Source organism: Acomys minous, assembly GCF_964271855.1.
Source record: "Acomys minous genome assembly, chromosome: 13".
Classification (NCBI taxonomy): domain Eukaryota; kingdom Metazoa; phylum Chordata; class Mammalia; order Rodentia; family Muridae; genus Acomys; species Acomys minous.
In genome coordinates, this window is record NC_140495.1 from 61,265,431 (window position 1) to 61,290,809 (window position 25,379).

Below are 25,379 nucleotides of genomic sequence, written 5' to 3' on the forward strand. Positions count from 1 at the left end.
GGTTGCGGCTGTGTAGTGAGACCAGTCACAAAATTAAAAGTTAGTTTGGCATTTAAGAATGCTGGCTTTGAGCCGGGCGGTGGTGGCACACGCCTTTAATCCCAGCATTTGGGAGGCAGAGGAGGGCAGAGCTCTGTGAGATGGAGCCCAGCCTATCTACAAAGAGAAACCCTGTCTCAAAAATTAAACACCCTGGCAGTGAAGCCTCAAGTTCCAAACCCCAGCATTTAGGAGGCTGAGTAGGAGGACCCGGATGAGTTCTGAGACCAGCTTAGAGAATAAGCTCCGGGTCAATCTAGGCTAGCACGGGAGCTTGCCTTTTAAAACTAAGATGGAGCCAGGTGTGGTGGCGCATGCCTTTAATCCCAGGACTCGAGAGGCAGAGGCAGGTGGATTGCTGTGAGTTCGAGGCCAGCCTGGTCTACAAAGTGAGTCCAGGACATCCAGGGCTACACAGAGAAACCCTGTCTCAAAAAACAAAACAAACAAAAACAAAACAAAACAAAAAAGGGAAAACTAAGATGGGACAACACGACTTAGTTTCGGATCCAGCAGCAATCACTGCGCTGTTTCCTCACGTGACACAGGGTGCCACAGAGACTGCTTCACAGCTCTTGAGGGCTTTATAGTAACCTCAGTGTACATAAGGTCTGTGGTCTGGGTGGGGTGGCAGGAGCTTAGAAGTAGGCACTCCAGGATCCCTGTGAGTTCCAGTTCCATGTGACAGCCGTCTCAACACAAGACCGATGGAGGGAGCTGGTACAGGCAGTAACTAGCTCAGCATTACAGCTGGCAGGCTCAATGCCTCTTGACCTAACGCTGGAGTCCAGCAGCCCAGGTGTCTCCATAGCTGAAAAACATACAGGGCAAACCTTTGGGGATGGGGGCTTGCGGGAGGGGGGGACCGCCGTTCATGGAGCTTTTTAAATGCCCACTGATGGAGTTCTCCAGACATCCCCTATTACTTAGGGAAAACCTACTTTATCAGGCTCTGCGACCAACTATAAAAACAGCAAACCCCTCACAGCCCCACCACTCTCCCCCGACTTCTTCAAGCTGTCATACTCAAAGGAAGTGAGGAAAATGTCAAAGTAGCAAAAGCCCCCCTTTACTCTGTCATCAATTTAATAGAACTCACAAGTAGGGCAGTCTCAACAACTTCAAGCCCCTGACAGCGCAAACATTAACAGTGCGGTTAAACTGAGTGGGATGTCACTGAGCTTGGCCAGCGCTCAGTCCCACTGGACATGCCGCTCCTCTTCAGGGAGAATACCCCAGTTTGGGGAGGCCACATCTCGAGCCAGCCAGTTGAAATCATCAACGTGGTCCCAGTTATTTTTGCTCCTATCTAAACCGGAGTCCTGGAAGTCCTTGTCGATCCCCAGGTAGCTCCAGGTGTAAGGGGCGAACAGGATGCCGCTGCAGTCCTCCACGATGGCCCTGCTGGTCACCTGCAAGAAGATGCGGGTGTCTTTGGTAGTGTGTACGCGGAGCTGTTGGCAAGCCACCGCCAGTGTGCAATCACAGCAGTCCTCCAGGAACACGGAGGTGGACACCGGGCCGCAGAGCACCTTGCAGCCGCGGGCCTTTGCCAGTCGCAAGGTGTTGGGGTTGCCACGCAGCCTGACAGTGCAGTTGGTCAGGTCGCTCAAAAGGATGTCGCGCTGGTGCAGCTCGTCGGCTCTCTTCTCCAAATCTTGGGACTCCAGGTTGGAGAAGCCACAGGCCCAGCTAGTCCCCGGAGCTGCCTCCTCTTTGGTCAAGGGCGGCGGAGGGGCGGCCGAGGCGACAGGTGCGGCGTCTACCTGGACCGCCCCGGCAGCATCCTTCTTCCGCGCCTTGAAGGCAAAGCGCTTCTTGGGCTGCAGTTCCTGGCGCCGGTCGGTTAGCGCCGCCTGCAGCTGCGCCAGCGCCGCCTGGCCCTGCCGCAGGTCGTAGGCGGCGAGGAACAGAACCGAGTCGTTCAGGAGTTTCCGCAGCCCCTGCAGCCGCTCGGCCGCCTCGTCCAGCCGCTCGGCCGACGCCTCGCCCCGCAGCAGCTCCTCGGCCGCCGCGCGCTCGCGAGCGAAGGCGGCGGCGAAGAAGCCGCTCTTCTCCTCCTCCACCTCCTGGTCCTGCCGCTTCTGCTTGCGCCTCTCCACCTCCATCTGCCGCTCCTGCTCGCGCCTCTGAAGCCGCTCGGGCACCAGGCTCAGGTCCCGCGGAGACCCAGCGGCACCGTCGCCCAGAGGCGCCGAGCAGCCCACACCCTCCATCTTGACTGCAGGCTCCCTCACCCGCCGCCTTTCCTCGCAGGGCCTTCCGCAAAGGCCTGCCACCAACGCGGCCTGTGATTGGCCGGCTGTGATGACGTCGGATCCCGCCATATTCTCTTCGCCTATTGGTGTCTTCGCATCGGAGGGGCGGGGAAGGGGGCGGGGCTGGATGACAGGAGGGGGTGGGGAGACAAAGGTCCTGGTGGATGGGTGGGGTGGGAGGCAGGCGGGTTGAAAGCTTTTTTTTTTTTTTCCTTCTTAAAGGGGCAGGACTTATATCCGGGATTGTGGGGTGAGTTGCAGCAGCGGCAGCTGCACATGTGGGTTTGTTTATAAGAACAAGGTTAGAAACTCGCAGGCCTCCCCCTCCCCCCAGCTCCTCCCTACTACCCCCTTACAGGCCGGAGATCTGCTACAGGGTGGTGGGGAGGAATGTGTGCTTGTGGTGGCGGTGGGGGACAGGTAGTGCGAGAAAGATGGAGGGGGGGGGTTATTGCACCTCCCGGGCCGCGCTGGAGGAAGCTGCAGCTGGAACAGCTGGCCAGGGAGCCGCTTGCATGCCTCTGGGTTTTTTTGTTTTGTTTTGTTTTTTTCTTTCCCTTTTGCCTTCCATCACCTCTTTGCTCAACCGGTCCCTGCCGCCCTGGTAACCCTCATCTTTCCTGCCGTCCCCCATCCACTGCAGCTCGGCGCGGCCTGGGGGCGTCTAGGTCCCCGTGGGCAGTTACTGGTGCGGGTAGAAGGCGTGAGGCACCGCGATGGGAGAGACGGGGTTCCTCGCTGGAGCGGGCTCCGGGGTTCCTGGGGGATTCTAAAAACAGAATTTTTTTTTAATGGCCAATTGCTGCAGTCGAAGCGGGGGAGCGGGGGAGGATGACATGCCACCCCCACCCTCTTTCTCCCTGGCGCGGTGGCGGCCACTCCCTGCGCAGCTGACAGCCGCTGGCCGCGCGGGGTTAAGACCCCTCGGCCCCGGGCGCCTCGCGTCTTCCTACAGGGCCGACGGTCTTTAGGAAGGCGATGGGGAAACGGTACATTATTTCTAGAGGTGGTGGGAGGGATTTGTCACCGGAAGTGAACGAGCCTAGCCTAAAGTCCGGACCAACCCGAGGTGCGAGTGGGCAGCCAAGACCGCGCAGCCCCTGGCAGAATCCCAAGGCGGCGGCTGCCGGGGACTCGGGTGGCATCCTCGCATGCTGCCTTCAGCCACCCGGGTCTTCTAGACCCCGGCTGCGCATGCATTCCTCGGCTTAAGCTCCATCTCCACCCTGGTTGCCAACCTCCATTTTTATTCTTTTAATTGGGATATTTTTAAAATCTGCCCCAAAAACTCACTTGAAATTTTACCTATATACCTGCGTTCTCCTGCAGAGAAAGATGGGAGGAAACGCGAGCCATTCAGTTACATTGGAATTAAGACTTGAGTTCCAGGCCTCACATCCCACTTGTCTCCTTTCCTAACCATTAAGAAAAAGAGAACAAACAAACAAACAAACATACCTCAAGCATTCCACTACTGAGTCAATACAGGTGTCACTGGGTGGCAAATTCCCTGTTAGGTGGAGGGCAGGAGGGGGGCATGTCACATGTTTGTGTGTTTATGTCTGTGCACCTTGATGTAACAGTGCCAGTCGAAAAAGAAAAGCCGATAGTCGCTTAGGCTAGCTGTGCGGACTCCTTATTTTCGTTAGTTTTCTTTCCTGGGCAAGATAGGTAAGGCTTTTTTTTTTTTAACACTTTTATTTCGGGAAAATATGGACTTAATACTATTGAAATATAGCTGATGACTTTGTTCAGGTTACCTAGAGGAACCTAATAGCTGCCTTTTTCATGAAAGATAGATTTATTTGTAGTTTATGTATATGGGTGTTTTGTATGCATATATGTTCGTGCACCATGAATGTGCAGTGTTTCTGGATGCCAGGAGAGGGCGTCAGATCCCTAGAACTGGCGGTACAGGTAGCTGTGGCCTGCTGGGTGCTGGAAGAGGAACCCAGCTCCTATGAAAAAGCAGCAAGTGCAGGTAACCATAGATCTAACCTAGAGACATTAAAAGAAGATGGATTTTGCTACAGGAAATAGCAACAATTCCCAATGTGCTTTACTTTCCCTTCCCTGTATCCTAGTCTTTCCCACTCTACTTAAAGTTGCCGGGCAGAGCCGCAGTGGCCCACGCACTGCTGGAGGCAGAGGCAGGCGGGTATCTGTAGTCTGAGGCCAGCTTGGTCTACAGAGCAAGTTCCAGGACACCCATGGCTGCACAGAGAAACCCTGAAGAGAGAAAGAGAGAGGTGAAAGGTGTCTTGAGCTTGGAGTTGGGGCTGTCAGCTCTGTCGAGTCTATGAGGGGTTTTAAGTACGGACTATGTTCGAAGTAGAAGTCAGTGTCATCAGCCCTTTCTGGGTGTGTTTCTGCCGGTGGATAGGTTTTTGCTAGTCTGCTTGACAGGAAGGTGCCGTCTGAAAATTGTCTGTTGTTTAAGGTTTAAGCATCATAGGACAAAGATGGAGGGTCGTGCAGTTGACTCAGTGTGTCGGGGACCTGTTTTAAAGACTGGTGTGAACCCTGAGAGGGGTCGTTGTGAGGTCACCTTGGAGCACAGGGATAATGTTTTTCTATCCCCAGGTTGGATAGAGTAGGTGACAGAGGCAGGTGTCAAGCTATATGTTTGGTTTCTGAGTTAAGAACCACAGGAAGGTTGCTGACGGCTGGCACTGCCAGACCGCGTTGTGTCCTCCTCCTAACATTTGAGGGCAGTGGATTGAGCACGTGCCCTTGACAGGATCCTGGCTCGTCAAAGGTAAGTGCCTGCCCTGGTCAAGGAGGGGGAGGAAGCGAGCAGCATCCACTGTGCACCGCCCAGGCAGAGGCTGCTGAGTGTCGTGGACATCGTGCTAAGTGGAAGGACAAAAAGAGCTATGGATTTTAACAGCTGTTGAGTTTGGTCGTGGAGTGGGCTGTGGAGGTCAGAGGACTGCTTCCAGGAGCTGCTCTTCTAGCTTTATGTTGATGCAAACACTTGACTAGTTCAGCAGCCTTGACTGTCCAACCTTAACTTATTTTTTCTTTATGTTATATGAGGTTTATTAAATGACCATGGGAGGGGGGAGAAAAGGGGGAAGGGATACCCGAGAGAGAGAGAAAGAGAGAGAGAGACAGACAGACAGACAGACAGACAGGAAGAGTAAGGAGAAGAGAGGTTAGAGCCCAATCTTAACTTATATTTAACAATGGTTTGCATATCTTATGGATCCCTGTGTTGGGTTTACTTTTCTTTTTTTTTTAAATTTATATGCATTGGCATTATGTCTACATGTATGTCTGTGTGAAGGTATTGGATCAGCTGGACTGGAGTTACAGACAGTTGTGAGCTGACATGTAGGTGCTGGGAATTGAACCTGGGTCCTCTGGGAGAGCAGCCAGTGCTCTTAACTGCTGAACCATCTCTCCAACCCCCAAGGGTTCCCTTTTATGCTAGATGTGGTGGCGCATGCCTTTAATCCCAGCACTCGGGAGGCAGAGGCAGCCAGATTGATGTGAGTTCGAGGCCAGCCTGGTCTATAAAGCCTGTCCAGGACAGCCAAGGCTACACAGAGAAACCCTGTCTTGAAAAACTAGTATATATGTGTGTATATATATATTACATAAACAATGCTCTGCCTGCATGTACATCTGCACACCAGAAGAGCACACGAGATCTCATTATAGATGGTTGTGAGCCACCGTGTCATTGCTGGGAATTGAACTCAGGACTTTTGGAAGAATAGTCAGTGTTCTTTAGCCATCTCTCCAGCCTTTCCTTTTTATTTTTTGGCCTTTCTTTCTTTCTGTCTGTCTGTCTCTCTAATATGTATGAGTGTTTGGCCTGCATGTGAGTGAAGACGGCCTTTTGTCCCCAGGAACTAGAGTAACATGGCTGTGAGGCACCATGTGTGTGCTGAGAATTGAACCCAGGGCCTCTATACGGATGCTCTAACCACTGACCCATCTCCTCTGTTCCTACTTGATTTGTTTTTGGGTTCCCCCTCCCCACCCCCCACCCCCACCCCCGGAGGCAGGTTTCTCTGTGTAGCCTTGACTGTCCTAGACTTGCTTTGTAGACCAAGCTGGCCTCGAACTCACAGAAATCCATCTGTCTCTACCTCCCTGAGTGCTGGGTTTAAAGGTGTGTACCGTCCCCACCCCACCCCCACCCCCACCCCACCGCCCCCCCCCCAGCTCCTACTTGATCTTTTAATGCCTTAAAAGTGAATCTTAAACCAGGCTTGGTGGTTCATGCTTGTAATCCCAGCCCTCAGGAAGCACTAGGATCAAGAATTGCAAGCTAGCATGGGTTATATAGCAAGCTCCTGTCTTTTAAAGAAGGAGGAGGGGGAAAAAAAAAAACAGACAGCGAAAGCATTTCAATGAAAGAAGCCGTGCTGCATGCCTGGACAGCACAGAATGCGGCCCCTTGCTGTTCAAGGCGCTTATCAGAGTTGTTGGGCACTAAGGCAGATAGATAGATGCAAGCCCTGCCTGGGTTCTAGTGATTGCCAGAAGGGGGGCACTCCCTTTTTTGACTCTTAGCAGCAAGCTCGGAGCATGCCTGGCTTGTGAAGTGTTCACTGAGGAGATCTAGGCCTCTCTTACCAGAGGGTAGGTCCATCTTCCTACCTCTAGTGCCAGTGTTTCTGGCACAAAGACAAAGAAAGATAGCCGTGAGGGCTTGTCCTGTTCTTAAAAGCCTCCCTCTTATCTGGAGGCAGGACAGCTGCTTCCCCCTGCCTCTGCCCCAGGCAGTCTCCACCCCCTTCACCACTCACTGGCCAAGGAACTTGTCCCCTTGTGTCCCAGGCAGCCTCTGCTCACGTTCTTATCCTGTGCCTGCCTGTCAGAACTGTGCTGCGGAGGTGAAATGGCTTGGTGCTTAAAGCAGCCACCAACCAGGCCTGAGGACAACCTGAGTTGGCTCTCAGAAACCCACGTAAGAGTGGAAGAGAAGCTCCTTAGACTTGTTCTCTTACCTTCACATGGTTCACACATAATACATTAAAAAAGAAAGAAAGGCTGGGTGTGGTGGTGCGTGCCTTTAATCCCAGCACTCGGGAGACAGAGGCAGGTGGATCTCCATGAGCTCGAGGCCAGCCTGGACTACAGAGCGAGTTCCAGGACAGCCAGAGTTGTTACACAGAGAAACCCTGTCTCAAAAAACAAAAGAAGCCGGGCGTGGTAGCGCAGGCCTTTAATCCCAGCACTCGGGAGGCAGAGGCAGGCGGATCGTTGTGAGTTCGAGGCCAGCCTGGTCTACAAAGTGAGTCCAGGACAGCCAAGGCTACACAGAAACCCTGTCTCGAAAAACCAAAACAAACAAACAAACAAACAAATTTATGTATGAGTGCCTTGCCTGCATTTATGTATATGTACTACATGTGTGCAGTGCCGGCAGTTGCCAGGAGAGGGCGTCAGATCTTTTGGAACTGGAGTTACAGATAGTTGTGAGCAGCAACATGGGTACTAGAAATAAAACCAGGGTCCTTATCAGTAGAAAGTGGCACACGCCTTTAGTCCCAGCATTCAGGAGGCAGAGGCAGGTGTATCCCTGAGTCCCAGGACATCTTGGTCTGCAGATTGAGTTCCAGAACAGGACAGCCAGGGCTACACAGAGAAACTCAGTCTGAAAAAACAAAAACTAGATCCTCTCGCAAGAGCAGAATGTGCTCTTAACCACTGAGCAATCTTTCTGGCACTGTAATTTAAAGATGTATTTATTTATTATTATGTTTACAATGCTCTACTTGCGTGTACACCTGTACATGTATCACATTATGGATGGTTGTGAGCCACCATGTGGTTGCGGAGAATTGAACTTAGGACCTCTGGAAGAGCAGTCAGTGCTCTTAACTACTGAGCCATCTCTCCAGCACCGCCCCCCCCCCCATTTTCTTAGAATCTCACTGGCACCTAAGGCCTGATGATGAGACCGGCAGGCTGGCAGTGAGCCCCACAGATCCGCTAACCAAATCAGTGCGGAGATTTTAAGCATATGCTACCCTACTTGGCTTATAACGTGGGTGCTGGGAATCGAACCCAGATCCTCAAGCTTGTATGGCGAGCACTTTACTGACTGAGCTATCTCCCATACACCCCATTTTTGTTGTTGCTCATCTGTTTTTGAGACAGGATCTCACTGTATAGCTCAGGTTGGCCTTTGACTTATAATCCTTCCGGCTTTGCCTCCCAAGCACTAGGATTGAGGTGAATCCTTCCATATCATGTTCTTTGCTGCTTTTTTTAGAACACGGGGGAGTTAGCATTGATTTGAGGTAGCATGAATTTATTGCATAGCCTATACAGGGTGTGGTGTACATGAATCTTCTTCTGCTTAACAAGAGGCAGCGACAGGGCTGGAAAGATGGCTCAGTGAGTAAGGGAGCTTGACGACATGAGTCCAGTCCCTAGAGCCACGTGATGAAAGACGAGAACCCATTCCCAAAGTTGCCCTCTGACCTCCACAGCACAGGAGGGCACACACGTGCACACACAGAGAATGAATGTTTAAGTGAAAAAGCGGCAAAACTCCACGTTGTAAGGGAAGGCTGCTTGTTTTTTTCTTACAGTGCCAATACTTATGTGTTAGGCAGGCTTCTTTAAAGGAACAGAACGTATAGAATATGCCTATGTATGTATAAGACGGAATTCATGAGAATGACTTACAGGCCGTGGTCTAGCTGATACAGCAATGGCTGCCTGGCATGGAAGGTCCAAGAATCCAGTCGTTGTTCAGCCCATGAGGCTGGATGTCTCAGCTGGTCTTCAGTATACGCCAGAATCCCAAAGAAGTGGGCTCTAATGCCAGGGAAAGAGTGGACTCGCTGGGGAGAGCGAGCCGGCAAAGAGAGCTTCCTTCTAATAAGTCCTTATGTAGGCTGCTCGTCCGTCCTGCCTCAAAGGTCTGGATTAGAAATGAGTCTTCCCGGGCTGGAGAGATGGCTCAGAGGTTAAGAGCACTGTCTGTTCTTCCTAGAGGTCCTGAGTTCAATTCCCAGCAACCACATGGTGGCTCACAACCATCTGTTAAGGGATCTGATGCCCTCTTCTGGCCTGCAGGTGGACATGCAAATAGAGCATTGTATACATAAATTAAATAAATAATTTGGGTTTTAGTTAACCTCCAAATGTAGTCACGTTGGTAAAAATAGCCATCACAGCTTCCTTCTGTGTTTATGTTTTTGAAAATCACATTTATTTATTCGTAAGTGGCTGTTGGAGTGGGAGGGCTTAGCTGGTAGAGTGTTTGCTGTGCAACGGAGACCTGAGTTTCTAGAACCAGCATTTTAAAATGCTAGACATGGAAGTCCACACTTCAAATGCCAGCACTGGGAAGGCAGGGGCAGACAGACTCCTAGCCCTTCCTGGCCGGCCAGCCTCACCTGCCTGCCGAGGGCCCGCCTGTAGATAGCCTCTGAGAAACAGCACTTGAGCCTGTCCTCTGGCCTCTACACACATTAGGAAGATACTTACAGCCTGAGCATGTGTTCGAACATGCACTCACATACAGAGACCTACATACACACACACACAAACACACACACACACACACACACACACACACACACACACATACACACCTATATAGTTACAAAATAAAACCCCAAGGTGGATGGTGCCAGAAGAGGAATGACACTTGAAGTTAACTTTTCCTCTCCGCGACACAATTTAGCCAGGTGGTGGTCCACACTTGTAATTTCAGTATTTCGGAGGCTGAGACAGGAGGCTGAAGAGTTTGAGACCAACCTGAGCTACAGAATGAGACTCTGGTTGGTTGGTTGGGTTTGGTTTTTGTTTGTTCTGTTTTGATTTGGTTAGGTTTTTGGAGACAGGGTTTCTCTTGTAGGATTGTTTTTTGTTTTGTTTTGTTTTTTTTTAAAGGACTTATACAAGGAGGAAAAGAGAACAACCATGTTAATTGGGATATAAGACATGACTCAATTAGAAACCTTTATTTAACAGCAGGGCGGTGGTGGCACACACCTTTAATCCCAGCACTCAGGAGGCGGAGGCAGGTGGATCTCGGTGAGTTGGAGGCCAGCCTGGTCTAAAAAGTGAGTCCAGGACAGCCAAGGCTACACAGAGAAACCTTGCCTTGAAAAAAAAAGAAAAAGAAAAAGAAATATGCGTGGGGGTATACATGTCACAGCAATCATGTGGAAGTCTAGGACTGCTTGTGGGAGTCTCTTATTTTCTCCTACCTTGTGGGTCCCAGGAATTAGACTCAGGTGTGTGGGCATGTTGGCAAGCATCTCTACCACTAGCTCTCTTGTCAACCCCTTATGGCTCAATTTTTGGGGGAGGAGAGGGGGGTGAAAACTGTAACACTGAGAGATTCATTCATTGCTTCTTGTAGGCGGCCACCGTGAGCCTAACTGCTCTCTCCGCTCCACACAGCTAGGCTGTGGAGGACATCTCGCCTGAGCAGCCTAAATGGAGAGACTTTTTCACGAGCCCCAGTTGACTGGGGACAAGTCCCAAGCCTCTACTGAGCATCTGCTACGTCCAGCACCAGCCAGGTGTCTTGATCGATAACCGGCCGCTTAGCATACTGATGCAAGATGCCACAGCTGGCCCGCGGGGAGAGATGGGGAGATGTAAAAATAGACTGAGCCTGGTCCTCACCTCCCGGAGGCTCACAGTCCAGGGACAGACATGACTAATTAGGAGTCACTCGAGGTAGTGTGTGTTATCAAGGAAAAGGAAGTTGTTTGAAGTACAAAGGGAAGAGGAATGGGGGGGCGGGGGGAAGGGCAGGCTGGGGAGGTGCGAAATAAGTGTCAGGAAAGACAGGCTCTGGTTCCAAGAGCCCTGCAGGCAACCTGGGGCTTCTGGAGAGCTGTTGGGAGAGTCTTGACCAGCCAGCACCTGGCGACTGGGTTATTCAGGATGGGAAGGCCAAGGGAAAGGTTAGGAGCAGGGAGGGCAGTGCTTAAGAGAGGCTGTTGCCATAGTTCCCTGGATAAAGGAGGGAGCCAAAAAGATTAACTTCTGCTCCGAGGCCCATCTGTGATTTATTTATTTATTATTTAGGTTTCTTGGTATAACAGCCCTGGCAGTAGTGGAAATCATTTTGTAGACCAGGCTAGCCTCGAACTCAGGAAGATCTGCCTGCCTCTTCCTCCCCAGTGCTGGGATTAAAGGCATGCGCCACCATGCCCAGCTGATTTTTTTTTTTTTAAATAAACATCTGTAGCTCGTACTTTTAAAATCTATTTTAGTTTAGGGGTTTTTTTTTTAATGTTTGTTTGTTTTGTTTTGTTTTTTGAGACAGGGTTTCTCTGTGTAGCCTTGGCTGTCCTGAACTCACTTTGTAGACCAGGCTGGCCTCGAACTCACAGCAATCTGCCTGCCTCTGCCTCCTGAGTGCTGGGATTAAAGGGGTGCCTGCCCTGGCCGGCTGGGGGTGTTAACAGATAGGTTTCCTGTCTGTGGAGCTGCCACAGAAACAGCTCTCCTCCTTTTCTCCCTCCCCCTGAGGGCTGCACCTCCCCATCCATCCATCCATCCATCCATCCATCCATCCATTCATCCCAGGTACCCAGATTTGGCCACAACTTCACTGCTGCTGTTTGATTGGACTGCTCTCATTTCTTTTCCCATTTTTCTTATTGGGGCAGCGTAGTGACAATAGATCTTTCGTCACCGCAGCAGAGAGGCCTTGGCTGTACCCACCCAAGGGGGGGGTTTCCTTTCTGAAGTGGCAGGAAGGAGGTTTTGAGGTTTTTGAACATTGTTTCTAAGAATCTGAGTGTAAGATTTGTTTGCCCACATTGGTGATATCTTGGCAAGCGAGCAGCCTGAGGAGATGCTTTCTGGTTGGTTTTGCGTGTGGTTTTTACTTTTAAGGGGGAGAAGAATTTATACCTTGGTGAAACTGTGATGAAATAGGATTCTCTTATTATTTTTTTTCCTTTTTTTTTTTTTTTTTTTTTTTTTTTTGGTTTTTCGATACAGGGTCTCTCTGTGGAGCCTTGGCTGTCCTGGACTCGCTTTGTAGACCAGGCTGGCCTCGAACTCACAGGGATCCGCCCTGCCTCTGCCTCCCGAGTGCTGGGATTAAAGGCGTGCGCCACCACACCCGGCTATTATTATTTTTTTAATGACTATTAAGGGGCTGGAGAGACAGCTCAGTGGCAAAGAGCATTGGCTGCTCCTGCAGAGGTTCAATTCCAGTACTACATGGCGGCTCCCAACCGTCTGCAACTCCAGTCCTAGCATATCCAGATTCCTCTTCCGGCCTCCATAGGCACCAGGCACACACATGATGCACCAACTACGTGCAGCAAAAATGCCTATACACATGAATAATTTAAATGAATAATTTTAAAGAATTGTATTCAATTTCAGAGTTGGAACTAAATTGACTCCCAGACAATTGGGGAGTTGTCAGTATGTTGTGAACTATAACCAGTGGGAAAAAATTACACACACAACATTTCATACAAGCAGAAACAATTAAAGCATTCTTTTAGTAGTCTTACTTCTGCAGTTGTCAACGCTGTGTAAGGGTCAGAGGCTGTGCACAGGTGGCCCTGGGGCAGGTTCCGGGGAGCTGTGTAGGCAGGCATAAGGTTAGATTACTGCCATAGGCTATAGAAAAGATGTGTCAGATGCAGGCAGAAAAGTCATTTATTGATTTTCATCACTGTGGTTTTGATAATTTTTTTTTTTAATGTGCATTGGTGTTCTGCCTGCATGTGTCTGCATGAGGATGTCAGATCATGGAGTTGCAGACAGGTGTGGGCTATCATGTGGGTGCCGGGAATTGAACCCGGGTCCTCCGGAAGAACAGCCAGTGCTCTTAACCGCTGAGCCACCTCTCCATCCCATCACTGTGGTTTTTGTTTGTTTGAGATAGAATCGATCTCACAGAGCCCAGGCTCCATCAGTGGGGTGGAGGACCCTTTCCCAGGCATCTCACGGGCTCTGTAAAAATGGCACAGCCCAGGAGGAGCCATGCCCACGCCTCTTTTCCTGAAACCCACTCCATGGCTGAGGATGGCTCCAAAGGCCTCCTCTAGCACGCAAGAATCTCGGGCATGTGTCACCACGGCTGCTTTAGATAGTTTAGATAAGCCTCGGGGTTTTTTTTTCCCCCTTCAGAATCAGTTATTTATCTGTTGTGTTGTGATGTGAAATGTCAGTCGTGGGATCGAGTCTCAGTCAGGGATATTTGAAAGCTACTGATGTGGGGACAGAAGGCAAGGCGGCATTTTGAGAGGCGACTGTGACTGTGCAGATCGCCCCGGAATGAGAAGGACAAAGGGAGAGGTATACACAAATAGTTCATTGACCAGGAAAGGGAGTCTCTGCCATCAGTCTGAGGGGCACAGGAGGGGCACGTGGGGGAGGTGGCTCTGTGGGGACAAGCACCGGCTCCCAAGCCTGATGACCTGCGTTTGAACCCTGGGTCTCAAGTGGTTGAAGAAGAGAAATGATTCCCCAAAGTTGTCCTCTGGTTTCCACATGCATGCCCCCTGCAATACACAAAGTAAATAAGTAGAATGTGATTAATAATAATAATAATAATAATGCTGAGACATGTGTCCAGTGAAGCTGGAGGAGACAGTAGTGAGCAGTTGGAATCTGGGCTGGGGATGAAGCTCAGTGGTCCAGCACATGTGTAACATCCGTGCGGCTCTGGGTTCACTCTCTACTACTTGAGGAAACTAAGGAAGTTCGTGAGCCAAACCTTGGTACTTCCCAGGCGTGTCCTCTGACTGTGGATTTGGGCGTGGCAGTCTGTTTTTATTGTTGTTTGTTCTTCGTGGTTTTGGCCCTTTCCTATTCCTATTTTGACACAGTCTCATGTAGCCCAGGCTAGCCTGAAACTCACTGTGTTGCTGAGGACGATCTTGAACTCCCGATCCTCTCGGCTCCACCTTTCGAATGAATGCTAGGATGACAGACAGGGGTCACCGTGCCCAGTTTATAGAGTGCCAGGGTCGGACAGGCTAGTCAAGAACACTCCTGAGTGAGCTCCGCACGGCCCCCTTTTACAGTGTTATTTGTATTATGTATAGGTGCCTGTGTCTGTACATGGAAATGTGACATGAATGCAGGTGACAGAGGAGGCTAGAGGTAGCTAATCCCCTGGAGCTGGCATCACAGGTAGTTGTGAGTCCACCTGGCGTGAGTGCTGGGGACTAAAACCGGGTCCTCTAGAACAACAGTGCTCTTAACCACTGAGCCACCTCTCTCCCCCAGGTTGTGTTTGTTTTGAGACATATAGCCCAGGCTGGCCCGAGACTTTCTATACTAGTTGAAGATGAGGTTGCAGACAGGAGCCTTAGGTTTAGGACTCTGTTATCTTACTTTATTCTAGAGTGCATGTGCCTGCCCCGAGCTACCCCCCAGCGTTGGGGTCTGTGGTTTTAGCAGCTCCCCAGTTAGTGAGGTGCTGATGGGGAGGAGATGCATTCAGCTTTGAGGTTTAGAGAGGTGCCTCTACATCTAGGTAGGAGACGGATGGGAGGCCAAGCAGGAGAGGCAGCCCAAATGTGTGTAGAGAAGAGGACCTGGCTTTGAGGGGGGCTTGTGGGTGGGTTTTGGGCTTTGAAGGAAAGAAAGAAAATAAAAATCCCACAATGTTCAGGACATGGCTGAGGGGGAAAAGACTTGAGCTACAAACGTGGAGACTAGAGAGAAAGAACAAATTCAGAAGGAATGGTCACGTGACCCCCAGAGCATCCTGCTTGCAGTGGGAATGATGAGCTCGTCAGGCCCTGCCAACTCGTCCTTTGCTCCGTGGGCTCCTGATTGTGTTAGCTATGACTCACGCTAACTCCCAAGGAGCTGACCAGACGGATGCCCGACTGGTATTTGATTGGTATGATTCATAATGAGTGACGTGCAAACATTGTGCGGTGTGAGGGTATTTGTACCTTTGCTCACAATGCCTGGTTAGCTATTCTGCACTCCAGCAGCCATGTGGCTTTTTACCGTGTGGCTCTTTAATGACCAGAATGGTCATGAGCCTTAGTCATACAGTGTCCCTTCTCCTTGGGTTCTCTCTCAGTATTTTACATACATGTATGTGTATGTGTGCGTGTACACGTGTGTGCACACATACCTGTGGAGGCCAGAAGACAACCTTAAATGTCATTTGTCAGGCGTTGCTAACCTCGTTTTGGAGACAGGGTCTCTCACTGGCTTGGAACTCCTGTTTCTGCCTCCCTAGTGCCGGGGCTACAGGCTCACGCCCATGTCCCCAACAACTGGGTTTTTAACATGGCTTCTGGGGCTCGAACTCAGGTTCTCAAGTTTGTGTAGCGAACACTTTGCCAGCTGAGCCATCTCTCCAGGCTCCTCAGTTTTTCATGAATGTTCAGACTCTGTCTTAGAGGCCTATTTAGTACCTATTTCCTTGTCTTTCTTTCTTTCTTTCTTTCTTTTTTTATTAATAAGTGAAAGTTAGAGTGACTTCTTCTTCAGATATCTTAGTTCTGTATTGCTGTTTGTGTTTTCATATTAGTTTTGTTTTGAGGAAGGGTCTCACTATATAGCCCTGGCTGGCCTGGAACTTGCTATGTAGACCAGGCTGGCTCAGAACTCTCCGAGACCTTCCTGCCTTAGATTTAGTGCTGAGATGAAATGTGTGTGCCACCATGCCTGGCCGTCATAGGACTGCTTGTTTTATTTTCTTTTTTCCCATTTTATATGTATGAGTGTTTTGCCTGCGTGTGTGTGTGTGTGTGTGTGTGTGTGTGTGTGTGTGTGTGTGTGTGTGTGTCAGGTGTGTGCCTGGTGCCTGCGGAGCCAGAAGAGGGTGTTAGATTCTCTGGAACTGGAGTTCAACACAGTTGTGAGCTGCTGTGTGGCTCTAGGAAAGGAACCCAGGTCCTCGGGAGCTGCCACCCCTGCTCTGAACCTCTGAGCCCTCCCTCCAGCCTTTTGTTTCAGTTTTTGAGATAGAGTCTTGTGATGGGGCCCTGGCTTGTCTCAATCTTGCAATAGCCTCCCTGCTTCTGCCTCTAGGATCAAGGCGTGTGCTTCCACACCCAGCTTTGTCAGCTCTTACTAGTTTCATTTTCAGAAGGATGCTGTGATTGAGCAAGCCCCTGGATATGGACACCCTCCCTTGGGAGGTGTGACTTTTTTTTTTTTCTTCACAACAAAGTCCTGGGTAGCCCAGGCTGTCCTCGAACTCAGCGTGTAGTTGACCTCGCTGTATGGCTTTCTGCCTTCGGCTCCTAATCTCTCAAGTGCAGGTACATTTGTGTACCACCAAGCCTAGCTGAAACTAACTTTTCTTCTTCTTCTTCTTCTTTAGAACAGCATTCTATTGCCTGGATGATCACCTGACTGGCTTCTACTCTCCTTGTGCCATCCCTGTCCTCTTGTGTGCCTGAAGTGGAAGGCTCTGCCTGAGAGGTAGGCCCTGGGAGGTGACTGAGCCTAGCCCCCTCCTAAGCCAGTGGCTGCCCTCCCCCTCCTGTGCTCTGTCAGGGAAACAGGCTGGGTGTGTCAGACTGGAGGCCAGTGGGAGTGCTGGCTGCCTTTTAAAAAACAAACATCTCTGCTGTGTGGTGTCAACTCACTGTCTTTGTCCTAGAAGCTTGTGGGAGTTCAGAGGTTTGTTTTTTTTTTTTTAAGTCTGTCAAGGAAAACTATGTCACGACTTAAATAGCCTTAGCATCTAGAGAGGCTGTTTGAAAGTGGTCATAGTCACTAACCAAACAAAGTAACCATGTAGGCAAGATAGTGGAAGCACTGGCAGAGTTCCAGTAGGTTGCTTATTTATCACTTTGAAAGCAATTTCAGTCTTTTTTTGGAAGGAGTTGGGGCTGGGAATTGGACCCTGGACCTCCAGCTTGCTGAGTGGGTGCTCTCCATCTCTTACCCACAGCGCAGAGCTTTCACTTTAGGTTTTTCTTTTTCATTCATTTACTTATTCAATCATGTACTTGTTTATTGAAATAAGGTCTCACGGTATTATTCTGGCTAGCCACCAACTTGTAAGCCTCCTGCCTCAGCCTCCTGAGCCCTGGGATAATGTGTGTGTACCTCCACACTTGGGTCCATGTTACTATATAGTCCTAGGGCTTTCTGTGTAGACCAGGCTGGCCTTGAAGTTAAAGAGATCCGCCCTGCCTCTGCCTCCTGAGTGCTGGGATTAAAGACATGTACCCCCATGCCTGGCCTCCCTTCTTCTTTTTTTAAAAAGATTTATTTTAAAGATTTATTTAAAGTGTATGTATACTAAGTGTGGGTGCCTGTGAAGGGCAGAAAAGGACATCAGATCTCCAAGGGCTGGAGTTACAGGTAGTTGTAAGCTATCCAGCTTGGCTTCTAGGAATCAAATTTGAGTCCTCTGTAAGAACAGCAAACTCTTTGTTGTTGTTGTTGTTGTTGTTGTTGTTGTTGTTGTTGTTTTTGTTTTTGTTTTTCGAGACAGGGTTTCTCTGTGTAGCCTTGGCTGTCCTGGACTCTCTTAGTAGACCAGGCTGGCCTCGAACTCACAGCGATCCGCCTGCCTCTGCCTCCCGAGTGCTGGGATTAAAGGCGTGCGCCACCACCACCCGGCCAAGAACAGCAAACTCTTTTAACCGCTGAGCCACCTCTCTGGATTCACAGTACTTTTAACAATAACAGTCACGCAGGGCAAAAAAACCAAAACCAAAAACCAAAACAAAAAACAATATCAGCCACTAGAATACGAGCAACTGTTATTGAATGTCTTCCATCTCCCAGGCGCTGAGCAAGGGTTTTATATCAGCGCACGCTCCAGCCTCAGATACACATATCGCTTGTCTCCTTTTTTTTTTTTTTAAGATTTATTTATGATTATGTATACAGTGCTTTACCTGCATGTACGCATGCAGGCCAGAAGAGGGCATCTGATCACATTATAGATGGTTGTGAGCCACCATATGGTTGCTGGGAATTGAACTCAGGACCTCTGGAAGAGCAGTTGGTGTTCTTAACCTCTGAGCCATCTCTCCAGCCCCCACTTGTCTCCTTTTTACAAACAGAAAACAGAGACACATTTACTAGGCAGGCCAAAGGATAGGCAAGCCAGGTCAGCAGGTAAAAAGTCTTGCTGCCAAACTGAATGACTTGAGTGGCCTGTCATGTGCCTATCTATGCTCACACACATGTGCAGTAAGATGTAAAAAAAAAAGGGGGGGGGGGTGGTCAGGGAGGTAGGATGGGATGATGCTTGCTTTTAAGACCAGCATTCTAGAGGTAGAGGCATATCTCTGTGAGTTCCAGGCTAGCCTGGTCTGTATAGCAAGTTCCGGGCCAACCAGGGCTACACAGAGGGATCCTGTCTCAATCCCACCCTCCCTACCCTCAGAAGTCGTCCTGTATAAAAGGTAACAGTGGCCTGTATTGTGGCCCACATATTTAAACCCAGCACTCAGGAGGCAGGTGCAGCCAAATCTTGTGAGTTAAGGGGCCAGCCTGGCCTTCATAGAGGGTTCCAGGCCAGCAAGGAAGGACATAATGAGATCCTGTCTCAAACAAACGAGGTAAACTCAGATAACCCCCTAGGTCCAGCGGTAGAAGCCTGCCACTGGCTGCTCACACAGGAGGAGTCTACAGGCGTCTCTGGTTCCTAGTGCCCTGCTAAAACATCTTTTGTGCACTAGTTCCTGATGCCTTAAAATACCTCTCAGAGGTGAGTACTATAATTAGCCTCCTTTTATAGATGAGGGAGTTGAGGTTCCGAACGATGGGAGAGATGATTCGCCCAGTGCCACCACATTGTGAGTGACACGGGCGGGATTTGAACCCATGTAGGCTGATTACAGCGCTCTCTGAATTTTTAGAAGCAAAGGTGTGAATAGGGATATGCACCTTACTGATACACGTTGAGAACTGAAATCAAAATTTTATTCTAGTTTCATTCTTTTATTGTCTTGGTGTGTGCATGTATGTGTGTGCATGTGTGTGTGTGTGTGTGTGTGTGTGTGTGTGTGTGTGTTGGGCGCACACATGCCATGGCACACTTGTGATGGACAGAGGACCCCTTGTGGGACTCGGCTCATGTCTGCACTATGGGAAGTCATCAGGCCCACGGAGCCATCTGCCAACTTGAGCATTTAGAAAGTTTCTTGTACACTTGCCGTCTCCTGTGGCGATGCTCCTGTATTTCCACAGTGTGCACATCTGGCTGGCATGCACATGTGCACATGTGCACAGTGCTACTTGGTTACCCCTGTTGTATCTTCTTTTTTAAATTATGTTTTATTTCTTTGTGAGTGAGTGAGTGTGTGTGTGTGTGTGTGTGTGTGTGTGTGTGTTAGCATGCCATGGTACATGGATGAAGAGTCATTTTTGGTTTTTGCCTTCTATCCTGTGGGCCTCAGAAATCTAATTTAGGTCCCGAGGCTTGGTGGATGGCACAGCTACCAGCTAGCTGTCTCTCTGGCCTGCATCTCTTCTAAGAAAGGCTGACCAGGCAAGGGCTCATTTTCTTTACTCCCCTAATGATGGGGATTTTACTAGGCTGAGCTATATTTTTAACCCCAGTTTCATTCTTAACTGTTAGGTGAACTTTGGGCCTATTTATTTGAAGTTCCAAGCACATCCTAGAACATTTCAGAAATGGTTAATTTTTTTTCCCCCTTCTCCTGTGTCTGGTTTCCCTTGTTTCTAGGTCACTTACACAGAAGGGAATACTTATATATGATTATGTTGTTGATAGTGCACTCAAGGTCATTTACATACAGGAAAGCCATCTTTTTTTCTTTCTTTCTTTTTTTTTTTTTGAGACAGGGTTTCTCTGTGTAGCCTTGGCTGACCTAGACTCACATTGTAGACCAGGCTGGACTTGAACTCACAGTGATCTGCCTGCCTCTGCCTCTGAAGTGCTGGGATTAAAGGTGTGCACCACCACACCCATCCCCCCCCTCTTTTATCAATTAATTAATTAATTAATTAATTATTTTGAGACAGAGTTTCTCTGTGTAACAGCCCTGGCTGTCCTAGACTCTCTTTGTAGACCAGGTTGGCCTTGAACTCACCTGCCTCTCTGCCTCCTGAGTGCCACCATGCCCAGCCTCTTTTTTTTTTCTTTTCCAAAACAAAGTTTCTTTGTATAGCCATAGCGGTCCTGGAACTCAATCTGTAGAGCAGGCTGGCCTTAAACTCACAGGAGATCATCACCCTACCTCTGCTTCCCAAGTGCTGGGATTAAAGGTGTGGACCATCACTGCCGATTTAAGAATAGTCTAGAGTCTTTCGGAGAATTTGGACTAAGAAAATATTGGCTTAGGCATTAATCTTTTTGTTCCTTATAAATAAGGAGACACTCTTATAAGCTTGAAGAATTGAGCCAGCCAGTGGTGGCTCTGTGAGTTTGAGACAGTCCAGGACAGCCAAGGCTGTGTTGAAAAGAAAAACCAAAACAAAACAAAAAAGAATGGTCTTGGGTTGAGGAGACTGCTCAGGGCTTAAAGGCACAGGCTACTCTTGCAGAGAACCCACATTTGATTCCTAGCCTCGTCCTGGAGTCTCTCAGCCATCTGGAGCTCCAGTCCCAGAGGACCCAGTGGCTTCTTTGAGCTCAAGTCATGCATGTGATGTAGACACAGAAGTGCAGACAAAACACCCACATACATAAAATAAAGCAAAATATTAAAAAAAAAAAAAAGAAAAAGAAAAAGAAAAAAGAATGGTCCTTTGGGGGGAAAAAGTCATCTTAACGAGCTTCCTAATTTTGGGCTAGAGAGATGGTTAAGAGCACTGAGTGCTCTTCCAGAGGACCCTGGTTCAATTCCCAGCACCCACATGGCAGTTCATAATTGTCAATAATTCCAGTTCCAGAGGAACGTCAAAGCACATAAAAATAAATAAATCTAATTTTAGATTCCAAAGTGTTAGTTGCAAAAGTGTGTCCCCGATTTACACTGCTTTTCCAGTCCTTTGGGGCACACTCTAAGAAGCTGCCTTTGTTTCTCTGTGAGGGTTTCTGGAAACTGAGATTGACCCCTCTGCTGTCCCAGTATTTTGCAAACCCCTCCCCCAGTTTTAAAATTAGATTTGACAACTGGTAGTCTCTGGGTAGGTCTGGGCTAATTAAAGGGTTGCCCCCTCGGCCTGCGCCTCTCCACTGGACTGTGGCATGACATTGACCCAACCAGACTACAGGTTCCCAAGACGTTTGTCAGGCTTGACAGAGGGGTAAGTTCTGGAAACCACCAGCGGGGGCTTCTCTCATTAGCCCTTCGTAGGCTAGTGGCTCCCGACAAATCCCTGAATGCTTTGAGAGCCGGTTTGCAAGGTCAGGGTCATTCAACCTTAGGTTCATTTCGTCCTTAAGTTCCAGAGCCAGTTCTTTGGATAGACAGATGGTGTGATTAATAATAGTGCCTTGAGTTCTGAGCGGCCACTCGGCGTACATCACTGTTCTTATACTAAAAACACTGCAATGCCCTAGGTCGTCTTTTTAAAAAGGAATTTTGTTCTTGAAAGCTACATAATCAAGGCATATGTATGAGGTGCAGCATGCTTATATTTAATACACACATGTTGTATGATGATCAACTCAGGGCAGTGGTAGGTCAGAGTTAAAGTGAGATTTCTGGTTTCCTTGGGATTTTGGCCAATGAGGAAGGCGCTCTTCCTGAAATCCATGAATGTTTCATTGGCGCCCTGGAGCACCAGCTGTAAGGCGTGCCCTGCCCTGGTTGCAATGCATACTCCATGGGCTCTTTGATAATGCGGTTCTTCCAATGGGTATTCTAATTAAATCCCCACCAATCCAAAGGCACTTTAGAAACATGTTTAAAAGTTTCCCAAGCCAATTAGAAAACCAGTTGGTCCAACTAGCAAGTATAGAGAAATATGCTAATTTATGCGAGGACTACTGGTTCAGGAAGGCCTTGGCTGAATTTAAAGCAGGCAAACAAACAAAAGGCTTCTAAGAAAAAGCATCTCAATGATAGATAAGATACTATGTGATACTAAGTCACTGAATGTATTTTTCAGTCAGGTCTAAATAGGAAGCCTACATTACATAAAATGGTGGGGTGGCAGTTACTAAATCATGAGGTGGCTTGCTTTTGAAAAAGCTGTTGAATGTAGCCACATAAGTATGGCAGCAGCCTTGACACATTTATTTGAACTGTAGTTTAATTATATGTTTATATAAGTAAACAAGGCGCATAAAGTGTGTGTGTGTGTAGGTGTGTGTGTGTGTGTGTGTGCTGGGGTTGAACCCAGGATGTCAGTCAGTGGACTATGCTTTTGCTTTACCTAAACTCACTAGACAACACTTCCAACTCTGCCATTAACGTTTTGTTTTGTTTCTTACTCAAGGATATAGAACCCAAACACTGTTTAAAGAATTTCAGTCTGGGGATAATTTCATTTAGAGCTCTCCAAATGCTTACCAACAAGACCTTACAAATTAATTTCAGAAAAAAAAATTAGGCTCAAATGTCTATCTTCAAGACTGAATTGCGTTGTTGTACAATTCACATCTAACCTATTTCTGATATTTATTTAAAACAAGTGACACAAACTTCCCCACTATATTTTGTGGGCGTTAGTAGTTAGGTTACAAAGAACTCTCCTAATGAATACTAATGTTTTGGGTACTACTAGGTGGTTTAAGAAGTCTCAACAATTTGAAATTTAAAACAGGTGGTAATTATGGTTGGGCCAAGGGGTGCTAAATGGGTTTGTAGCTTCCTTTTTAAGAATGGGAGTTATTTAATGCTAGTTCCACAAACATGAAGATAAACGATAGCACTATAAATACCCAACTTCCGCCTTAGTCACTAGGTTAGTTCTCCCTTTTAATCCTAAGGTACAAGTTTCACAGATAAGACCTCACAGCATTTCAGAGTGCAAAGGGATATTGTAAAGTTGAATAGCAAAGAGAAACTTAAAGCTAACTGATTTATCTGCCACGTTAGAAGCATTGCTTTTTTTTTTTAATAAGCAAATTATTTCCCCCCCTTATAGCTGGTTCTATTTGGAGTTTTAAACCAATTTTTGTTTCTTTACCCTCTAAGTTAAGCTAAAACTGGCGTGTGTGTGTGTGTGTGTGTGTGTGTGTGTGTGTGTGTGTGTGTGTTATACAGGGCCCCTAAGGAGAATCAACTCACATCTTGTACATGGGGGAGAAGGGAGGATACACAAATAAACCTGTTTCATAAATAGACCCCAATACATTTCAAAGTTACTCCCCTAACCAAAAAAAAAATTTTTTTTCCCAAAAGAAACAGAAATCAACAGGCTAGGATCTCGGGTTAAAAAATATATTTTTTAAATTTTTAATTAAAGAAATGCTAATTTTTCTGTTTCTTTTTCTTTCTTTCTTTCCTTTCTTTTCTTTTCTTTTTTTTTTAAAACTAGGCAAGAACCGAAGTTTGAGGTAGACGAGCAGGCGAGCCGTCTGCCCGGGCGCCCGCCGCCCGGCGCGGGGGTGAGCGAGAGAGAGAGCGGAGCGCGTGTGGCCGGCGCCGCTCGGCCTGGAGCTCCCGCGCCCGCGCCCCGCGCCCCGCGCCCGCCGCCGCCGCCGCCGCCGCCGCCCCTGGTGCGATGGCGCAGAAACCCCGTTGACAAGGCACTGCTTTTTCATGACGGTGAGTTTCCCTTTGAGTGTATTATAATTTTGTGATAAAAATTTCAAGGAGAAAAAAAAAACACAACCTCCTTCCTCTGCCTCTTTTTTCCTTCGGGGAGGGGAGAAGCGAGGGAAGAAGGGAGAAGGGGGGAGGGAGGAGAGCTGGAGATAGATCTCCAGCCAGACAGAAAAGAAAGAGGAGCAAATTAAACACCGAGTTGCCAAAACCAGGATATTAGGTTTCAGCCCAGAGAGCTATTGGCTAAGGCTGTGTTTTTTTTTTTGGGGGGGGGTGGGTTTGTGGGTGGGTGATGGTGGTGGTGGTGGGTGGATGTTTAATGGACACGGAGAAAAGGGAAATCTAGTGTGGATGCCTCTCCCAGCGCCGCCGGGGCCCTGGGAAGACCAAGTTCAGTGTCTCGGGCGGGGGCGCGGGTGGGCCGGGGGCGGCGGCGGTGGCGGCCGGCCGGGGGGCGCCGTGGCCGCGTGGGGGGCCTGGCGCCTGCCTTTTTTTTTTTTCCCTCTCTCTCTTCCTTTTTCTTCTCACCCCCCCCCATCTGCGGATGCAAATTTCTGGAGCGGGGAGTGGGAGAGCCCGGGAAAAGGGGGGGGGGTCGTTGTGGGATTAAAAAAAAAAAAAGGAGGGGAGGCGGCGGCGTGGCGGTTGGCGATGGGGAGGGGAGGGAAGCCTTTTAATGACTCATTGATTGAGCCGCTTTCAAATTAGTTGTGTGCGCCGGGTGTGAGCGAGGGTGTGTGTGTGAGCGAGTGAGTGAGTGTGTGTGTGTGTGTGTGTGTGTGGTGTGTATTCCGCCCCCCGGAGCCGCCCGGGAGCCGCGGAGGAGGGAGCGGGGCTCGGCGGGGCCGCGAGCAGGGGGCGAGGGAGGGCCTGGAGTGACGGCGGCCGAGCAAGAAAAATCAGCTTTCCCAATCTCCTCCCCTCGCTTCTTCACACACCCCCTGGATCCCTTCTCCGTCTCTCCCACTCCCTTCCCCTCCGAGAGCTCTTGGGTGTGAATCGCCTTTTCTTGCTTCTCGGCAAAATGGAGCCCGCGGCGGCGGCGGCGGCGGCGGACCGGGGAGGGAGGCGGCGGGGACGGCCCGGAGCCGGCTCCATTTTCACCCAGGCGGCTCCCTCCTGCCCGCGGCAGCTGTGCGCGCGGAGAGGCCGGGGCCCGGGGCCGCGCGGGGACGGACGGACGGCTCCCCGGGCCTCATCCCCGGCCTAGGCTCCGATCCCGGCCGGCGGGGAGGCCCTGCGGGGGATCCGCGGCCCGGGCCTGGGGGAGGCACCCTGCGCTCGGCCCGTGGTAGCCCGCGGGCTGGGGGACGGAGGGCTGTGGCGGAGAGTGGGGTTTGGGTTTTGTGATTTTTTTTTTTTTTTTGAGATTTTGTCCTGGTCTTCCCTTTTTTTTCCCCTTCGCGGGGCCTCCCTTCCCGAGTCGCCCTGAAAGCGGCTTCTCGGGGTGGGGGCGGCGGGCTCGAGGGCGCTAAGATGGCGCTGGGCCTGGCCTGTAGCCAGGGCTGGTGGCGCAGTTGCTCGGCGGCCGCCATCTTCCCTCGCGGCC

At 49.5% G+C, this 25,379-nt stretch overlaps 2 protein-coding genes across 4 annotated transcripts in view; one reads left to right on the forward strand and one right to left on the reverse strand.

The window, feature by feature from the left end:
• Positions 1-1,107: 1,107 nt before the first annotated feature.
• On the reverse strand, positions 1,108-2,374 carry TBCC (tubulin folding cofactor C). The gene has a single exon (XM_084753035.1). The coding sequence runs from the start codon at positions 2,364-2,366 to the stop codon at positions 1,233-1,235; it is 1,134 nt and encodes a 377-aa protein (XP_084609161.1). The 5' UTR covers positions 2,367-2,374; the 3' UTR covers positions 1,108-1,232.
• Positions 2,375-2,529: 155 nt separating this feature from the next.
• The window catches only part of BICRAL (BICRA like chromatin remodeling complex associated protein), an 84,995-nt gene continuing 62,145 nt past the window's right edge, over positions 2,530-25,379 (forward strand). Inside the window, exons 1-3 of one of the 3 annotated variants that reach the window (XM_084752980.1) lie at positions 2,530-2,598; positions 16,561-16,661; positions 23,601-23,830. The gene's annotated coding sequence lies outside the window, so the exon portion shown is untranslated. Of the gene's footprint in view, positions 2,599-15,722; positions 16,662-23,600; positions 23,831-25,379 lie in introns of those variants that run through there. The other 2 variants (XM_084752981.1, XM_084752982.1) reach the window with 2 other exon arrangements.

What these genes read in the sequence shown, in the direction of transcription:
- TBCC (XM_084753035.1), bottom strand. Translation starts at nt 2,366, where the DNA reads ATGGCGGGATCCGACGTCATCACAGCCGGCCAATCACAGGCCGCGTTG.